Source organism: Balaenoptera acutorostrata, chromosome 12, assembly GCF_949987535.1.
Source record: "Balaenoptera acutorostrata chromosome 12, mBalAcu1.1, whole genome shotgun sequence".
In the NCBI taxonomy this organism is placed as follows: domain Eukaryota; kingdom Metazoa; phylum Chordata; class Mammalia; order Artiodactyla; family Balaenopteridae; genus Balaenoptera; species Balaenoptera acutorostrata.
In genome coordinates, this window is record NC_080075.1 from 14,167,889 (window position 1) to 14,188,880 (window position 20,992).

Below are 20,992 nucleotides of genomic sequence, written 5' to 3' on the forward strand. Positions count from 1 at the left end.
AAAACGTCACTTACGGAGCAATGATGATAACGTATCATAACCAAGGATTTTGCTCAGTCTACTCTGTGTATTAAAGGTTCTAACAAAGAAAAGAAAAGAAAAACAGATAAGGCAGGAAAGCATGTATTTTTCAGATATTTTGGAGGTAGAATCCGTAGATTTCCGGACTTTTTTTCTTAGTGGTTTGAGATTCACTCTCCCAAGGTGAGCGGCCCCACGAGCTTTTCCTTCCTTCCAACGGAGAGACTAGGGGTAGCCGAAGAACGGCGGGCGCTAGCCAGGTTAGAACAGAGCCCCGGAAGTAGCGGACGAAGGGGGCGGGGTAAACAGGAAGGCGGGGCTAAACGGGACTTTTTGCGAGCGGGGCTGCTGGGCAAGCGTAGTAGCGCGCCTCGCCGCTATGGCGGCGGAGCTGTCCAGTCAGCCGCCGGCAACTTCCCCTCAGGAAGTCCGATCTCCGCCTCCTGCTCTCACCCCGCTTGCTCGGCGGCGGAGGCAGCGGTGGCGGCAGCGGTTGTCCCTGCCTCTCCGCCTCCTCCACCTCGGCCTACCCACTGGCCGGCGGCGTTGGCGGGGAGGGGAACAGTAGTTGTAGACGGCCGCCCCTGCCTCAGAGAAGGTGAGTTCCCGCCCCTGCAGCGGGGGCGGCCCAGTCGTTCAGCCCCTCGACCCCGCGGCCCGGGAGAGGCCGGCCGGGCCCGGAGAGTACGCTCCCCTCTCCACCCGCCACCCCCGGAAACGGGCGCCGGGGCCCCCACGCGGATCGTGGAGGGAGAAGGGACACCTCCGCTGCCGGGGAAGCTGAGGTTGGAGCGGGAGCGAGGCGACCGGGCCGAGGCCGTGGATCTGAAGCGTCAGGGAGAGGGAAGGGGGGTGATGAGGACACTCGGAGATCGAGGGCACAGAGACGAGGAGAGAAAAGGCCCCAGACGTGGAAGGGCGTAGACCTGCGCAGGGTGAAATCAACATCCTGGAAAGTAGCGCCCTCACTCACAACGTGGGGAGAAGTGGAGTTCAGAGTTGGAGGAGAGTAGGAAGTAAACACGCGAGCTTAAAGGTGCCGGGGCCCTAGAGGAGAGAAGGGGGTGAGGCTTTTGAGGGATCACTTTGTAGAGTTTGCCCGGGTTTTTGAGGATAACGCCGTGTAAAACAAGCCTCTAAGATTTACAGCCCTATCTTGACAGTGGTCTGAGTTTTAATATGTACCTGCCAGCGTCAAAGCTAATAAAGCAGGACGTGGGGCGGCGAAAACAGCTTTCATTCAGCAGCTACTGACAGTAGGAAAAGAGCTGAGCTCCATTCCGATTTGCGCAGAGGTGTCTGGGGATTTTAAAGGGAAAATGTAGAAATGGGGCAAGGTGGAGCTCAAGTAGAGGCAGGGACGTGCAAAATTACAAAGGGTTGGGTAGTGTCCTTGCAGTAGGCGAGCTGTGGCAGTTTGCCGGCAGTTACGGAAGTGAGGATTCTGTTTTCCCACAGGGACTGGGAGACAGGGGCCCTGTCCTTCCTGATGATTACACTGCAAAAGAATGGCTTCCAGATCCTTGACAAAGACACTCCTAGGTTGTAGGAGGTACACACATACATCTCAGAGGGACAGAGCAAGGGCTCACAATAGTAAACCCTTTTTAGTAAGTACTAAAGAGCGGCCAGGGACCTGTCATCAGGTGTTGGCTAGAACAAACAGTAAATGTCTTTTGACAGCCCCAAGTTTTTCCAGATCTGAGCTCAAAATGGGGCTGGTTCATCCGCGGGTCGTAGCCACAGGCTGCTGGAGGCCAAGTTAAAGTTTGGTCAAGTCTTTGTGCAGAAGTTTGGAAGGAGTATATCTGCCTAGCGTTTTCACCAGCACATTTTCCCTAACACAAAAAGCTATTTCTTGATCATCTCAATCTAAGAGATGTTTGAGTTTCTACAATTACTGTATACCTGCAAACAAACTGCTGGTTCCAAACCCTGAGTTTAGGCTTTAAGGAAGTTTTGGAAAGGATTTTAGACGGTGGAGCTTGATCCCACTGCAGAAGATCTAGTAAAACATTCCGCCATCTTCATTTTCATAATTAATTTTTAGTATTTGCAGTGTTGCCTTATGTTGCTTTTTGTCTCCAGAGAGAAAGATGGTGGAAGCCAGAACATTGTTGGATGATTTAATTTCCTTTTTCCTGAGGGACAGCAGTAAATATAGTAACTTCATTAAAATAATTTTTATTTTCACCCTCTTCCACAGTATACTCTATTTTTGTGTGGTATTCAATAATCTTTTATACCTTTCACTTGGAGGAATGGCAAACAGTAAAGTATTATAAATTTCTTAAAACATTTTGTAAGAACTTTATATAAATTCCATTCACTAAAAATGGAAATTAGAATTTCATTGCAACCAAATGATGTTCCATTAAGTCCCTTAGTGAAGACAACCTTTGGAAGACTAGATTTAGTGTCTTCAATCAACCTGGGTTAGTCTGATTGTTAGGATATTAAAAAATAAAGTCTCTTGAATTTTCTGCTTTCGTACCAGATTTCCTGCCTTTCACTAACAAGTAAGCCTGAGCAGTTTATAGGTGTCAAGACTACAATTCATTTTAGCTCCCATGGCCACATCACAGGAAGATTTGGAAACAGTTTCTTACGGTTAAAAAAAAAAAAAAAAAAAAAACAGCTTTCTGCCAGACTTGGTTTTTTGCAATGACTTTGAATATGTGCAATTACTAAACACTTTAAATCAGTTCACACGATGCTAGCAGTTACCTTTCTATACTGCTTCAAGGTGGTATGAGAACACTGGAATAGGAGTCTTGACTGTTAAGTTCTAATGCTAATTTCTTAACTAGCTGTATGACCCTAAGTCCCAAACTTCCTGGACTTGAGTTTTGTCATCTGTGGGGAGGGGAGTTGGTCTAGCCCAACTGAGTGGTTCTCAATCAGGGGTGCTTTTGCCCCACCCCCTCCTCAGAGGACATTTAACAGTGTTTGGAGCCTTTTTTTTTTTCCCTTGGTTTTTGCCACTGGACAAGAAGGGGCTTGGTGATTACAGGTGCTACTGGCATCTAGTTGGTATAGGCCAGAGATGCCACAAACAACCTAAAATGCACAGGCCACCAACACAGACAACAAAGGATTATCCTACTGAAAACGTCAGTAGTGTCGAAGTTGAGGAAGTCTGCACTAAACAAACTGAGCTCCTTGACAGCTCTAAAATAGTGAACTGATTTTGCTGTTCCATACTGATATTCTTTCCATGGCTTGGCTGTGTGCTAGAACAGCAATTCATACAACATGAAACTTTGACCTCTAATGGCCATCAAATGACATTCAAAGAGTAATGAAGTCTGTTGAGTTACGGTTGAGACTTCACTAGGATTTGAAAAACAAAATACAACTTGTTACCTAAAAATTACCTCTTGTCGCTTTAAGTAAATATCCTTAATTAACTTTTCAGTTAACTGCTACTTAACACATGCTAAATATTTGACATGCTATTTAAAACACTAGTAGGAGTAGGACCCAATGTATTTTTAGTTTAGATATTTATAAAAGCCTAACGTAATTGCCAATATAATAGTACATGAACAAGAAGAGAAAAAAAGAATTTGCTTAGTACTTGGCCAGTATCATTTTTTTTTCTTAAAAGACTTTATTAGGAGATTCCTCCAAAAGGTATCAAAGAATTGTCATGCTTCATGTCAGTTATTAAAATTCCACTCTCACTTTCAAGACCCTGATACTATTAAAACTGCTGATGCATTTTCACCTATAGCTGTAACACTTATAAGGAGCTCCTCTATATTGGGCTTGATAGTAAAGGTCAGTAAGGATTAAAAATTAGCAAGCAGGGAATATATAGATGGTGTAAGATTATAAATAGGAAATTGAGAAATTAAACTCAATCACAAAAACCCAAAGAAATACCACATGACCAGACTTATATGAAAAGAAATATGCATTGCATTTATGGTCAAGGGAAAGATTTTCCAGGACACTTTGTAATTCATTCAATGAAGTTTCTCAGATATTTTTGATAGTTAAAAATGTTCTACTGAGTCATAATATTCCTAAGAAACCAGTAAAAACAAAACAACAGCAAACAGTTCTTGCTTGTCTGCTTTTTAGGAAAAAAAATTAGACTCACTTTAAGAATGAAGAACATTTCTGAATTCTTATTGAATCATAAATCCATTTACATAGCAATTGCCAAAAATGTTCCTTTGTTTTCTTGACAGTAAGCAGAGATTCGAGTCAAATGACAGAAAATCTAGCTAAAAGCCCTTCCTACAGTTATTCAGAAAACAGAACTCCTACTATGGACCAGGTACTGTGTGTTAGGACAAGAGCATTCACAGACCCATTCACGTTTACTGATCTTTTAGAAGGACTGGCATGTATTTGATGGCATTCTGAGATAGGATGTCTGCCATGGGTCCAAGTAAAACTAATTTCACAAGCAAGAACCTTGAGCTAGCTAGCCATAGATTACTTATAATTATTGATGTTCAAAGGTTTAGTTTAAGTTAAGACATATATTTTATGTTAAGTATGTAACTAGTGCTCGCAATTAATGATTTTGTTAATTTCTTTGTATTTTGTCATTGGAAATATGCCATAGTAAATCCTCAGTTACTTTTATGGTTGTAGTATTAGTGTAAAATAGCTAGAGCTTGGCAAGCTCATAGGTCACATACTAATCTCATTTCCTGAAAAGGCAAGGTTAATAACTAACACAGGGCTTCCCTGGTGGTGCAGTGGTTGAGAATCCGCCTGCCAATGCAGGGGACACGGGTTCGAGCCCTGGTCTGGGAGGATCCCACATGCCGCGGAGCAACTAGGCCCGTGAGCCACAACTACTGAGCCTGCGCGTCTGGAGCCTGTGCTCCGCAACAAGAGAGGCCGCGATAGTGAGAGGCCCGCGCACCACAATGAAGAGTGGCCCCCGCTTGCCGCAACTAGAGAAAGCCCTCGCACAGAAATGAAGACCCAACACAGCCAAAACTAAATAAATAAATAAATAAATAAATAAATAAATAAACCCAAAGTTTAAAAAAAAAAAAATAACTAACCCAGTTAAGAATATTCATGATGCTAACAGGTACACGCTGCATCTCTCAAAACTTCTTAAATGGGATTTGACCTTCAAGGTCAAAACAAAAAGAAATAAAACAGCATACTTTGGTTAATGGTTTCTTTGGGGTTTTTTTTTTTTGGCCGCACCACTCGGCGTGCAGAATCTTATTAGCTCCCCAACCAGGGATCGAACTCGTGGCCCCTGCAGTGGAAGCACGGAGTCCTAACCACTGGACCGCCAGGGAAGTCCCAGCATACTTTGGTTAAGATAACAGAGTCAGTTACCTAGTCTCCTAAAACTTAGTGCTGTGTTCTACTTAGTCTTTCCTAAGATTATAATGGTATTAAAAGATTGCAGTTCTCAAGAGCCAGAACAAGGGAAGGATATCCATCCTCACCACTTCTTTTCAATATTGTACTAGAGGCCCTAACCAGTATAGTCAGACAAGAAAAAAAAAAAAAAGGTTTACAGATAGGAGAGGAAGAAATCACACTGTCTTTATTTGCAGATGCTATGATCATCTATGTAGAAAACCCCAAGGAATTTTGGGAAATGCTACTAGAATAAGAAGTGAGTTTATCAAGGACACGAAATACAAGGTCAATATACAAATCCAATAGTATTTCTAAATGTTAGCAACAAGCAATTAGACATTGAGATTTTTTAAAAAATACTATTTACTATTGCATCAAACAGAGTACTTTTGGATAACTTAAAGTACAGTGAATGCTACATAACATTGCTGAGAGAAAGAAGATGCAAATAGTGGGGAAAATTGTCTTTTAATGCTTCTTAGTGAACTAAATTTAAAAGTATAGGACCATGCCATTAATTTGGTATATTTATTAAAGAGGAAGAATTTATTAAAGGGAAGCTAATTATACCTAAAACTTAGCAAATTAACATTCCTAATTTTGCTCAAACATTTTTTTCTTCAGTGATTAAGGATATTTAATAAATATTTTTAAAACCTTTATGCTGTATTATGTTTTTTTTTTTTTTTTTTTTTTTAATTTTATAGCTACTTTATTTATTTATTTATTTATTTTTGGCTGTGTTGGGTCTTCGGTTCGTGCGAGGGCTTTCTCCAGTTGCGGCAAGCGGGGGCCACTCCTCATCGCGGTGTGGGGACCGCTCTTCATCGCGGTGCGCGGGCCTTTCACTATTGCGGCCCCTCCCGTCGCGGGGCACAGGCTCCAGACGCGCAGGCTCAGTAGTTGTGGCTCACGGGCCCAGCTGCTCCGCGGCATGTGGGATCTTCCCAGACCAGGGCCCGAACCCGTGTCCCCTGCATTAGCAGGCAGATTCTCAACCACTGCGCCACCAGGGAAGCCCTGTATTATGTTTTAATACCATGTCACAACACAAATCAAATAATGTGCTGTGGGTGTGAAAAATTTTAGTAAATTTTTCACTCAAATTGAGTTGATTTACTCGTTCAACCTATTAAACCTATTGAGGCATATTAAAAACATATTTCATACAATGCAAAAGTTAAGTTCAGGTTTTGCTATTTCTAAAAGGGTGGTTGGAATGTAACAAATTCTCTCTGACAGGTCTAGAATTAGGAAAAGTGGAGTGGAGTTCATATTTAACTCAGTAGTTCACGTGCAGTGTTTTTATTACTTTAGCTTTTGCAATGGCTTTAGCTACTAATACTGAAATAAAAAAGACCAAACCTTGTACAGCTATTGAATAACAACGTGCATAGTTTCATTTCTCCAAAATAAAAGATTCCATTTTCTTTCTCTTTCCACTATGATATCTTTCCTGGAAGTAAATGGCATTGTGAGTGTTGGTCTATAACTAGGCTTGTGGTGTACAAATAGGAATGTCAAGTTTTCAGAATTTTGCTAGATTTTTTCCAAAAATTTTAGAAGGTACAACTGAAAAAATACTCCAGATTAGTTTCAGAAGAGACAAACTATTTCTTGCTTGAGACCTAATACCAGCTTGTAAATAGCCTGCGTGTTTCTGCTTGACATTCCATATTCTTTTAGACATTATATGTAGCAGACGTTAACACAGGACATAAACTGAAATCTTTACAAAGAGTTGGTTTAAAATCAGAGCAATCAGAAAAGATAATAAGGATCAAGTTGAACTTTCAGCTTTCATTAAAAAAAAAAAAAAGTCCTTCTGAAACATGAGTTAGCTTGAAATACAAAGAATAGGTACTCCTGTCAGGCACTCCTGACCTGTTTACCCATAACCTTTTCTACTTTCTGTAGTTACTAGAATAATTGGTTGGAAAAACATTTCATTCTATCAGTTAAGTAGATGAAATTCTGAATAACAATTAAAACAGCTCAGTTGTACAGCACTCAGTATGTGCCAGGCACTCTTCTAAGCACTTTACATTTATTAATTTCCTTAAGACACACAACGACTCTGAGGTGTATGTTATAGCCTATGTTAGAGGTTGAGAAACTTGACCAAGTTCATATAACTAATAAATCCCAGAACTGACTCCAGAGTCCCTATGTCTGGCTCGTAGAAGCAGTGAGATAATTAACATAGTATGACAACCAGTAGTTCTGCATAGGTGACTTGAGCTTTGTTAGGTGGGTGATCTTTCTAGAAACAAAGCCAACACTTAAAAATCCAGTTTAACAAATTAAGGTAGAATTTTTTTTTCAAAACATTCATTACAGATCTTTAAGCTCCTCTCGTACACCTTACTGAGGTATACTTACAATAAACGGCACTTATTTAAAGTGTACAGTTCAATGAGTTTTTGACAGGTGTATACCCCCATGAAACCACCTTCATAACCAAAATGCCAAATGTTTCCACCAACCCCAACAGTTTCCTCCTGCCCCTTTACAGTCCATCCCTCCCTCCACCCCTGTCCCTGGCAACCGCTAATCTGCTTTCTATCACTATAGATTAGTTTGCATTTCTAGAACTTTTTATAAGTGGACTCATAGTAGGTACTCCTTTGTGTCTTACTCAACATGATTTTGTGATTCATCCATGTTGTATGTCTTGCTATTTTGTTCATTTTTACAGCTGAATAATTCTGTTGTATGGATATACCACATTTTGTTTACCCATTCCCTTGTTGATAGACATTAGGGTTGTTTCAGTTTTTGGCTATTACAAATAAAGCTGCTGTGAATATTCATGTACAGGTCTTTGCATGGATATATGTTTTCAGTTCTCTTGGGCAAATACATATGAGTGAAATGACTGGATCATATAGTAGGTATATAACTTTTAAAGAAATTGTCAGATTGTAAAGTGTACCATTTTAAATTCTAACTAGTAGTGTATGGGAGTTCCAGTTGTTCAGCGTCCTTACCAACACTTGGTATTTTCAGTCCTTTTAATTTAGTCATTCTGATGATGGTGTAGTATTATCTCGTGGTTTTAATTCGCATTTACTTGGCTGTTTATATTTTTTTTCTGAAATGTCTGTTCAAATCGTTTGCCCATTTTCAACTGAGTTTGTCTTATTATTGAGTCATAGAGTTCTTCTTTATTTATTCTAGATATAAGTCCTTTGTCTGATGTATGAAATAAGAATGCGTTCCACCATTTTGTGGCTAACTTTTCATTTTTTTTAATGGAGAGCTGTGTAAAGCCCTGGAGATCAGAAAATATTTCAGGTTTTGTAAAAGCGGAGAAGTGGATTCTAGAACGTGGAGAAGTTTTACATCAGTTGAAAAGGCAGCCAAGCATATCAGTTAATAACAGATTCTGGAGCCAGACTGCTTCTGTCATTTATTAACTGCAATCACAGACATGTTTCTTAACTTTTCTATGCCTCAGTTTCCTCATCTATTAACTATGAATAATAATAGTACTTAGCCCATAGGCTTCTTAGGAGGATAAAATTAGTTACTATTCTTAAGTGCTGAAATAGTACCTGGTACATGGTAAGGGCAATGCTGGGTAAGTGTTACAGAACAAATTATTAATAGGTGACTTGTAAATGTAATACTTTGAAGTGACCATAAAAGGCAATTTCAGGTTTACTAAAAGTACAAGTGATGCCATGCCTTATTTTCTTTTGTGAACCATCTGGTAGATCAGAGGAATGTTGTGGGATCATATTCTTCAGTGAGGACACTCAGTTTTCTGTGAGATTTTGGGGTATCCAGCAGTGTGCCAGGAGGTACTTGTTTAAATGGCACGTTTTATTTAAAGATTAAATTAAAACTTTTACATAAAATGGATGTTTTAAGGCTAGAATTCAAGAAGTTCACGAGTTTTTAAGGTTAATCATGAAACTTGAAATACATCTTTCTGTGATTGATCTCTAGGCTCTATACTCCCTAGACCTCCAGGCAATAAGAGTTCACTTGTCTGACTGTATAGAATGCTTTGGTCAAAATGATTGAGATTGAGAACGATTGCTGTAGAAAGAATAGTTACAATTTAGGAAGACATGTCATGTATTTTTCAAATATTAATAAAATGGAAAAATAAGACATTTATATAGTACAAATAGATTTGAATAATCAAACTCATAAGAAGGAAGATGGTGGGGAGCAGAGTGGAGAAGCATAGAGTGTTCACATAAAGATGCTGAATTTAATTTTGGAATAAACACAGATTCTATGAAATTCTTAACGTCTTTCTTATTGGGAAGGAATAGATCAATCCTAGATGAAGGAAAAGGGTGAATTCTTTGTAGCATGCCATAGGTATTATCTTACTGTCTTCCTACTTAAAGTTTTTACCAGTAACATGGATGAACACATAGATTGAATGCATATAAAAACTATGTGTGGGAAAACTAGCAAATGTCAAGATTAAAACAATTTGAATTTTAAAGATCGCCAGAGGTAGGAATGGTGGCCTAAACCCATTACAATATGAAGTGTAAAGTCCTACATTTAGAGAAATTACTCAATTACATTAAGTACCAGATGGGAGAAGACAGCCAATGTGGGGAGAGAGAAGCTACCTCTGGGATTTTAGCAATTACAAATGTCAGTAGAAGTCAGTAACATGTCTGCTATAAGACACGAAGTACTAAGGCTGGATGCCCCAGATCATTTCCATAAAGTCCAGAGTTCTACAGGTGCCCTAATAACTTCTCCTTCAGAATGGTATTTTCTGGACTAGAAAATATATTACCATAGTAAATATCAGAGGTTTGCTAAATGTTTTTATACTAAAATTGTCATTCTAATAAGCAAAAAGCCAGTACTTTACCCTTGCAAGCACTTAGGAAATTAAAATTTGAGATGGTATATGAAATGATATCCAGGTGAAGATTGAAAATATTACCCTAAATGTCTTACCTCCCTTTATTTTATTTATAGATACCACGTTGAATGAGCAAAGACTGAACTTTTTACAGATCCCTTTTGTAAAAGGCTTATAAGGATTAGTGCCATAATTTGAATCACAGTGGATTTCACGTTATGAGGTAGGTTGAAAATAAAGGGCTTCTAAATTGTTAGTATTTTTTATATTGAAGCTGATACTTTGACTTGAAAGCAAGCAAAACTCTAAAAGTGTTAGTTCAGACTAAATATATTAAAACTCATGAGTGCTATCTTCAAATTCAGAGGTGTAAATTTTGGATCATTTTCTCTAAAATAAACAATATTATTTATTTTTCAAGGGTAAAACACATACTCAAAAAGTTAGCTTTACTTTCAGATTTACAGGAAGCAAAATAAGAAATTGAAGATGCATTTTATGAGTTTTCAGATGATTGATCTATGTTGATGTAATTCTAAACTTTGAATTATTTAATTGTTATAACAAGCTTGTGCTTGGTTTCAGGTGAATGGGAGTGGAGTATTGGACAAAAATAGATTTTTTAATCTCTGCATCATGGTTTTTAGCTCCTCAGTTGTTGCACAGTCTCACTATTTGGGGAAAGTTCATGCTAAAAAAGTGAAGCAATTAATGGGTGAATATGATCAAATTTCTCCACCAAGTTCTCAACCTGATAAGGGTAAGGTTCCATTCACCTCTTCATTGATCTCTGCACCATCTGTGATCTTTTGGGATTGGCTTCTTTCACTCTGCTTGTCTTCAAGGTTCATCCACGTTGTACCATTTATTAGTATTTCATTCCTTTTCATTGCTGAATAATATTCCATTGTGTGAATTGCCACATTTTATTTATCCATTCATCAGTTGATGATCACTGAGTCATTTCTGCATTTAGCTGTTAGGAATAGTACTGCTGTGAACATTTTAGTACAAGTTTTTGTGTGGACATAGATTTTCAGTCCTCTTGCGTTGAAACCTAAGAGTGATGGGGTATGTGGTAACTCTACGTTTGACACTTTGAGGAACTGCCAAACTGTTTTCCAAAGTAGCTGCACATTTTATATTCGCACCAAGAATGAATGAAGTTTCCAGTTTTTCCTCCTTTTTGTCAACACTTACTATTATGTCTTTTTTTTTGTATTTTTTTATACAGCAGGTTCTTGTGAGTTATCCATTTTATACATATTAGTGTATATAAGTCAATCCCAATCTCCCAATTCCTCACACCACACTCCACCACCACTTTCCCCCCTTGGTGTCCATACGTTTGTTCTCTACATCTGCGTCTGTATTTCTGCCCTGCAAACAGGTTCATCTGTACCATTTTTCTAGGTTCTACATATATGTGTTAATATATGATATTTGTTTTTCTCTTTATGACTTACTTCACTCTGTATGACAGTCTCTAGATCCATCCATGTCTCTGCAAATGACCCAATTTAGTTCCTTTTTACGGCTGAGTAATACTCCATTGTATATATGTACCACTCTTCTTTATCCATTCGTCTGTCGATGGGCATTTAGGATGCTTCCATGACCTGGCTATTGTAAATAGTGCTGCAATGAACATTGGGGTGCATGTGTCTTTTTGAATTATGGTTTTCTCTGGGTATGTGCCCAGTAGTGGGATTGCTGGATCATATGGTAATTCTATTTTTAGTTTTTTAAGGAACCTCCATACTGTTCTCCATAGTGGCTGTATCAATTTACATTCCCACCAACAGGGCAAGAGGGTTTCCGTTTCTCCACACCCTCTCCAGCATTTGTTGTTTGTAGATGTTCTTATGATGCCCATTCTAACTGGTGTGAGGTGATACCTCATTGTAGTTTTGATTTGCATTTCTCTAATAATTAGTGATGTTGAGCAGCTTTTCATGTGCTTCTTGGCCACCTGTATGTCTTCTTTGGAGAAATGTCTATTTAGGTCTTCTGCCCATTTTTTGATTGGGTTGTTTGTTTTTTTTAATATTGAGCTGCATGAGCTGTTTATATATTTTGGAGATTAATCCTTTCTCCGTTGATTCGTTGGCAAATATTTCCTCCCATTCTGAGGGTTGTCTTTTCATCTTGTTTGTAGTTTCGTTTGCTTTGCAAAAGCTTTGAAGTTTCATTAGGTCCCATTTGTTTATTTTTGTTTTTATTTCTATTACTCTAGGAGGTGGATCAAAAAAGATCCTGCTGTGATTTATGTCAAAGAGTGTTCTTCCTATGTTTTCCTCTTAGAGTTTTATACTGTCCGGTCTTACATCTAGGTCTCTAATCCATTTTGAGTTTATTTTTGTGTATGGTGTTAGGGAGTGTTCTAATCTCATTCTTTTACATGTAGCTAGCTATCCAGTTTTCGAAGCACCACTTACTGAAGAGACTGTCTTTTCCCCATTGTATATCCTTGCCTCCTTTGTCATAGATTAGTTGACCATAGGTGCGTGGGTTTATCTCTGGGCTTTCTATCCTGTTCCATGATCTATATTTCTGTTTTTGTGCCAGTACCATATTGTCTTGATTACTGTAGCTTTGTAGTATAGTCTGAAGTCAGGGAGTTTGATTCCTCCAGCTCCGTTTTTTTCCCTCAAGACTGCTTTGGCTATTCAGGGTCTTTTGTGTCTCCATACAAATTTTAAGATTTTTTGTTCTACTTCTGTAAAAAGTGCCATTGGTAATTTGATAGGGATTGCATTGAATCTGTAGATTGCTTTGGGTAGTATAGTCATTTTCGCAATATTGATTCTTCCAATCCAAGAACATGATATATCTCTCCATCTGTTGGTATCATCTTGAATTTCTTTCATCAGTGTCTTATACTTTTCTGCATACCGGTCTTTTGTCTCCCTAGGTAGGTTTATTCCTAGATATTTTATTCTTTTTGTTGCAGTGGTAAATGGGGGTGTTTCCTTAATTTCTCTTTCTGATCTTTCATTGTTAGTGTATAGGAATGCAAGAGATTTCTGTGCATTAATTTTGTATCCTGCAACTTGACCAAATTCATTGATTAGCTCTAGTAGTTTTTTGGTGGCATCTTTAGGATGCTCTATGTATAGTGTCATGTCATCTGCAGGCAGTGACAGTTTTATTTCTTCTTTTGCAATTTGTATTCCTTTTATTTCTTTTTCTTCTCTGATTGCCGTGGCTAGGACTTGCAAAGCTATGTTGAATAATAGTGGCGAGAGTGGACATCCTTGTCTTGTTCCTGATCTTAGAGGAAATGCTTTTAGTTTTTCACCATTGAGAATGATGTTGCTGTGGGTTTGCATATATGGCCTTTATTATGTTGAGGTAGGTTCCCTCTATGCCCACTCTCTGGAGAGTTTTTATCATAAATGGGTGTTGAATTTTGTTAAAAGCTTCTTCTGATCTATTGAGATGATCATATGGTTTTTCTTCTTCAATTTGTTAATATGATGTATCACATTGATTGATTTGCGTATATTGAAGAATCCTTGCATCCCTGGGATAAATCCCACTTGATCATGGTGTATGATCCTTTTAATGTGTTGTTGGATTCCGTTTGCTAGTATTTTGTTGAGGATTTTTGCACCTATATTCATCAGTGATATTAGTTTGTAATTTTCTATTTTTGTAGTATCTTTGTCTGGTTTTGGTGTCAGGGTGATGGTGGCCTCATAGAATGAATTTGGGAGTTTTCCTTCCTCTGCAATTTTTTGGAAGAGTTTGAGAAGGATGGGTGTTAGCTCTTCTCTAAATGTTTGATAGAATTCACCTGTGAAGCCATCTGGTCCTGGACTTTTGTTTGTTGGAAGATTTTTAATCACAGTTTCAATTTTATTACTTGTGATTGGTCTGTTCATATTTTCTATTTCTTCCTGGTTCAGTTTTGGAAGGTTATACCTTTCTAAGAATGTGTCCATTTCTTCCAGATTGTCCATTTTATTGGCATAGAGTTGTTTGTAGTAGTCTCTTAGGATGCTTTGTATTTGTGCAGTGTCTGTTGTAACTTCTCCTTTTTCATTTCTAATTTCATTGATTTGAGTCCTCTCCCTCTTTTTCTTGATGAGTCTGGCTAATGGTTTATCCATTTTGTTTATCTTCTGAAAGAACCAGCTTTTCGTTTTATTGATCTTTGCTATTGTTTTCTTTGTTTCTATTTCATTCATTTCTGCTCTGATCTTTATGATTTCTTTCCTTCTACTAACTTCGGGTTTTGTTTGTTCTTCTTTCTCTAGTTCCTTTAGGTGTAAGTTTAGATTGTTTATTTGAGATTTTTCTTGTTTCTTGAGGTAGGCTTGTATTGCTATAAACTTCCCTCTTAGAACGGCTTTTGCTGCATCCCATAGGTTTTGGATCGTCATGTTTTCATTGTCATTTGTCTCTAGGTAGTTTTTGATTTCCTCTTTGATTTCTTCAGTGATCTCTTGGTTATTTAGTAACGTATTGTTTAGCCTCCATGTGTTTGTGTTTTTACGTTTTTTTCCCCTGTAATTGATTTCTAATCTCATAGCGTTGTGGTCAGAAAAGATGCTTGATATGATTTCAATTTTCTTAAATTTACTGAGGCTTGATTTGTGACCCAAGATGTGATCTATCCTGGAGAATGATCCGTGCGCACTTGAGAAGAAAGTGTAATCTGCTGTTTTTGGTTGGAATGTCCTATAAATATCAATTAAATCTATCAGGTCTATTGTGTCATTTAAAGCTTCTGTTTCCTTACTAATTTTCTGTTTCGATGATCTGTCCATTGGTGTAAGTGAGGTGTTAAAGTCCCCCACTATTATTGTTTTACTGTCGATTTCCTCTTTTATAGCTGTTAGCAGTTGCCTTATATATTGAGGTGCTCCTATGTTGGGTGCATATATATTTATAATTGTTATATCTTCTTCTTGGATGGATGCCTTGATCATTATGTAGTGTCCTTCCTTGTCTCTTGTAACATTCTTTATTTTAAAGTCTATTTTATCTGATATGAGTATTGGTACTCCAGCTTTCTTTTGATTTCCATTTGCATGGAATATCTTTTTCCATCCCCTCACTTTCAGTCTGTATGTGTCCCTAGGTCTGAAGTGGGTCTCTTGTAGACAGCATACATATGAGTCTTGTTTCTGTATCCATTCAGCAAGCCTGTGTCTTTTTGTTGGAGCATTTAATCCATTCACATTTAAGGTAATTATCGATATGTGTGTTCCTATTACCATTTTCTTAATTGTTATGGGTTTGTTTATGTAGATCTTTTTCTTCTCTTGTGTTTCCCACTTAGAGAAGTTCCTCTAGCATTTGTTGTAGAGCTGGTTTGGTGGTGCTGAATACTCTTAGCTTTAGTTTGTCTGTAAAGCTTTTGATTTCTCCGTCAAATCTGAATGAGATCCTTGCCAGGTAGACTAATCTTTTTTGTTGTAGGTTCTTCCCTTTCATCACTTTCAGTATATCATGCCACTTCCTTCTGGCTTGCAGAGTTTCTGCTGAGAAATCAGCTGTTAACCTTATGGGAGTTCCCTTGTATGTTATTTGTCATTTTTCCCTTGTTGCTTTCAATAATTTTTCTTTGTCTTTAATTTTTGTCAGTTTCATTACTGTGTGTCTCAGCATGTTTCTCCTTGGCTTTATCCTGCCTGGGACTCTCTGTGCTTCCTGGACTGGGGTGGCTATTTCCTTTCCCATGTTAGGGAAGTTTTTGACTACCATCTCTTCAAATATTTTCTCGGGTCCTTTCTCCCTCTCTTCTCCTTCTGGGACCCTATAATGCAAATGTTGTTGCATTTAATGTTGTCCCAGAGGTCTCTTAGGCTGTCTTCATTTCTTTACATTCTATTTTCTTTATTCTGTTTGGTGGCAGTGAATTCCACCATTTTGTCTTCCAGGTCACTTATCCGTTCTTTTGCCTCAGTTATTCTGATATTGATTCCTTCTAGTGTATTTTTCGTTTCAGTTATTGTATTCTTCATCTCTGTTTGTTTGTTCTTTAATTTTTCTAGATGTTTGTTCTTTAGTTCTTCTAGGTCTTTGTTAAACATTTCTTGCATCTCCTCGATCTTTGCCTCCATTTTTTTCCGACGTCCTGGATCATCTTCACTATCATTATTCCGAATTCTTTTTCTGGAAGGTTGCCTATCTCCACTTCATTTAGTTGTTTTTCTGCGGTTTTACCTTGTTCCTTCATCTGGTACAATGTCCTCTGCCTTTTCATTTTGTCTATCTGTGAATGTGGTTTTCCTTCCACAGGCTGCAGAATCGTACTTTGTCTTGCTTCTGCTGTCTGCCCTCTGGTGGATAAGGCTATAAGCTTATAGGATGGATGATTGCTACAGGGGCTCTTTCTTGATCTGTGTCTCAACAAGTGGCACCTATCTGTCTTTTTGATTATAGCCATCCTAGCGGCTATGAAGTGAAATCATTTTATTATAAAACATATTTAAACATATAAGGAGAGAAAACAGTATTATGAACGCTCATGTACCCACCATCCAGTTTTAACAATTATCAACATCTTTTTAATCTTATTAGTGACTTTTTACAGTTTTATTGAGGTATAGTTGACATACAGTAAACTGTATGTATTCCAGGTATACAATTTGATAAGTCTTGAAGGGTGTATATACCCATGAAATGATCACCACAATTAAGATAGTAAACATATCCATACCCACAAAAATGCCACTTATAATCGCTCCCTCCTACTTTTTCCTGCCTCATCCCCAAGCAACCACTGTGTTACTACAGACTAGTTTGCATTTTCAAGACTTTTATATATATGGAATCATATATTATGTGCTCTTTTGTCAGGCTTCTTTCATTCAGCATGATTATTTTGAGATTCATCTATTTCAAGTGTATCAATAATCTATTCCTTTTTATCATTGATTCCATTCTATAGATATACCACTAGTTGATTTATGCATTCACCTGTTGATCAATATTTGGGTTGTTTTTATTTTTCCTTTCCAGGGCTATTACAAATAACACTGCTATGAACATTCATGTATAAGTCTTTATGTGGAAATATACTTCCTTTTCTTTTGAATAAATATCTAGGAGTGGAATAACTGGATCGTATGTTAGCTGTATGTTTAACTTCCTCAGAAACTACCAGACTGTTTTCCAAGTAGTTGTATCATTTTACATCCCTACAAGCAATGTATGAGAAATCCAGTTGTTCCACATCCTCATCAGTCTCTTTAATTTCAGTCATTCTAGTGAGGGTGAGGTAGTACCTTTTTGTGGTTTTAATTGACATTTACTTGATGACAAATGACATTGAGCATCTTTCACTTGTTTATTGTCCATTTGTATATATTCTTTTCTGAAGTGTCTGTTCAAATTATTTTACCGATATTTAATCAATTATTTGTTACATTATTTTGCTCTAGTCAGAATTTTTGTACTGTTTGAGTTGAATAAAAGCTAAATTTTCTGACTCACCAAATTAGGCTTCATTTAGACTTTCTTTTTAATCTCAAATTGCCAGTAAAGCTAGGTGATCATTAGTGACTCTAGATTGCTCTCAGACTTGTTCTGTTAATGGAAAGAAATGTTTGATTCTACATGGGTTACGCTTCCTGCTAATTTTTTAAAATAAAGTATAACACAAAAATATCTAGCACATTATCATCTCATAGTGAGTAACTTTTCTGCTAGATTTGTAACGCAGGATTTGAGGTGGGGGGAGAGAAACAGGAATAGTAGTTGTACTGCCCCTACCCCCCAAAGGAAATTTAAACAAGCAAAAAAAGACTAACATTATCTGCTTTAAATTTCTTTTGAAACTTTTCTCTACATAAATCCTAGCCCCTATCAGCTGTCACATCCATTTCCTTCCTTAACCCTCCCACCATTGCTTTAATAGAGAACAAACCAGAAGGCATTCTACAATGCTTTTTTCACTAATCAGAAGTAATGGGATGAAATCCAAGACCCTGTTCAGAAGATACGCAACTCTTTTCCCTCGTCTTTCCTCATGCCCTATACCTACGATTAGTTTTGTCTCATAACTGAATTTCTAATTTTCAGCATTCCCAAACCATTTTACAAACATCCTTTTATTATTAAATCTTACAGTACTCTAGTCAGGTGAGTATATGTGTTCATTTTATTTTCTTTGAGTAAACAGAAGATTTTAAAGATCAAATTACTTCTCTATGCTTTATTACTTTTCTTAGACAACAGTATACAAAAAATTGACTAATCTGAACTTTAGAAATTGTTTGAACATTCAGATCACGCCAGTCACCGTGGATGTGTAAGTCATTGTATCCCTACATTCCTTACGTTTTTAGCCCTACAAAAGAATTCTATATGTCAGCTCCTTTCTACCCTCTTCATCCCACTTCTGAGAAAGACAAAATTATTTGTGAGTGGCCTAGGCAATATTTGACCTGTCTGATGCTCCTTTTTGGCATTTAATGTCATGATGTTTAACTTTCATGCCAAAGTAGGTTTTAATTTGTTTGGGCTTCTTTATTTTGTTTTTTGAGCCTCTTTTCAAGAGTAAAGGAAATATTCAGCATAAAATAATATAGTAAGAAGAATTTTCTCCCATCTTCTCTACAGAGAATCCCTTGTCAACCTAATGAAGCATTCAAAGAAGACATCTGACTCTTTTCAAGATGAACTTGAAGATTATATCAAAGTGCAGAAAGCCAGAGGCTTAGAGCCAAAGACTTGTTTCAGAAAGAGGAGAGAGGATTATTTGGAAACCTGTGGATACAAAGAAGAGATTGATTCTAGACCCAAGTGTAGAATGTTTGAACAAAGACTCCCTTATGAACCCGTCCAGACCTACCGAAGATCATGCAATATTTCACAAGCAGTGGAGAAGCGGTTACCTCAGTGGCTACCAGCTCATGACAGCAGGCTGAGACTAGACTCCCTGAGCTACTGTCAATTCACCAGGGATTGTTTCTCAGGAAAACCAGTAGCCCTGAACTTTAGTCAACAAGAGTATAGCTGTAGCTCATACAGTGTAGAATCTGGAGTTTACAGGCACCTCTCCTTAGAAAACAGTACCAGTGCCCATCAAGCTAGTTATAAACAGATACACCAGAAGAGAAAAAGACACCCAGAGGAAGGCCGGGAAAAACCAGAAGAGGAGCGGCCCAAGCATAAGAGGAAGAAAGCTTATGAGGAGATAGATTTAGACAAACACAAGAGCATCCGAAGAAACAAAACAGAGGTGGAAACAGTCAGAGTCAGTACAAAAAAGCTTAAGAACCGGAAGGACAAAAAAAGCCGAGATGTAGCCTCTAAGAAAGAGGAACGTAAGCATAGGAAAGAGAAAAAGGAACAAGGGAAAGAAAGGACAGAAGAGGAGATGCTTTGGGACCAGTCTATCCTTGGATTTTGAAGCTCTTGCATTGGTTCTCCTGAGGTTAAACTGAAAAAGTAGTTGAGGAGCTTGGTTTTACAATGTCCAAGTTCATGTCACTCTTTTCATGTGAACAGGTACAAAGGTTAAGTGCACAGAAAACATTTAGTGTACTTGCTCTCCAACATCGGAATTACTTTTCCTCTCTTCTAAAATCATTACTACATTTTTCTTAACGTAATGTAATTTCCCTTAATGAGGGTGGCTTTGCTTTTATTCATCAAATTGCTATGATGGTGGAAGTATTTTTCCCTTGGGAGGTCATTTATTTTAAATTGGAGGATTAATAGGCTTTACAGAGTCTATTTCTTGATTGGGTTTTAGTTTGGGGTGGGTGTTTTTATATTAGTTTTCTCTGTGAAGCAGTTTAGATTGATTATTTTTTTCCTTCGTTAGATCTAATTTGCAGTATATTTTCTAGATTGGAAAGTGGAAAATGACATACATTATAATAAGCTTAAGTTACATACAGTTTTAAACGTTTCAAGAAGTCTTGATACAAAATCAGTTTATATTTTGGAAATGTTTATAATATAATAAAGTTCTAATTTCTACAATTTGTTTTGTTTTCTGATTTCTACATTTCTGAACACACAGTGATGTGTTCCTATTCAATGAAGATTTTCTTCTGGAAGAGCAATAACTGAGCATATATCAACCCACTTTTTAGGGCAGAAATCTGAACGACCACAATTTTTCCATATAGTTGAAATTGGGGAATTTATAAGAAAATGCCATTAGAGGGACTTCCCTGGCAGTCCCGTGGTTAAGAATCCGAGCTTCCACTGCAGGGGGCACAGGTTCCATCCCTGGCCAGGGAACTAAGATCCCCCATGGTGCGTGATGTGGCAAAAAAAAAAATAAAAGCCATTGGAATATTCTTTCCTGACCAGTGTTTTCATTCTGATAATCCCCTTTTTTACGACAAGCATATCAAGTGTTTGAGCACTGCTATTTTGTTGTAGAAAGAGTGGTGACCTAGGAATCTGAATCCCAGGATTCTAGACTCAACTATGCCATCAAGTTGTTATGTGACTTTGGGGAATTCACTTTATTTTCCTCATTATCAAATATACCTAGAAGGACTGGCCTCTAAAATGCCTTGGATAACAACAAGATGCTGTGATATGAAAATTCTCTTTGCATTCTACAATGTTGTGCTTACATGTTTATTGTAATATTAACTTTAAAATTATTTTGCTTAATTTACTGTTTATTATATATATTCCCTTCCCCTACTCAACCCTCTGCATGTAACCAGTCTCCCCACCCTTGCTAAGCTGCTGCCTTACTCAGCTCTGACCCCTCGCTGGGTCCCCACCTTGCCTAGCCTCCTACCTCAGTGGGTCGCAAATAGCAAAGAAGAAAGGAAGGAGGGCTTC

General features: G+C 37.8%; 1 protein-coding gene across 3 annotated transcripts; it reads left to right on the forward strand.

Annotated features, from left to right (window-relative positions):
* The first annotated feature begins 380 nt into the window (after positions 1–380).
* KRCC1 (lysine rich coiled-coil 1) lies at positions 381–20,167 on the forward strand. Of its 3 annotated transcripts, XM_057558295.1 has the most exons (4): positions 381–619; positions 10,336–10,442; positions 10,805–10,979; positions 18,797–20,167. In XM_057558295.1, the coding sequence occupies exon 4, from the start codon at positions 18,816–18,818 to the stop codon at positions 19,587–19,589; it is 774 nt and encodes a 257-aa protein (XP_057414278.1). In that variant the 5' UTR covers positions 381–619; positions 10,336–10,442; positions 10,805–10,979; positions 18,797–18,815; the 3' UTR covers positions 19,590–20,167. The 3 variants fall into 3 exon arrangements, with proteins under 3 accessions (XP_057414278.1, XP_007175366.2, XP_057414277.1); XM_007175304.2 differs by lacking the exon at positions 10,805–10,979; XM_057558294.1 differs by lacking the exons at positions 381–619; positions 10,805–10,979 and adding an exon at positions 4,290–4,309.
* Positions 20,168–20,992: the final 825 nt, after the last annotated feature.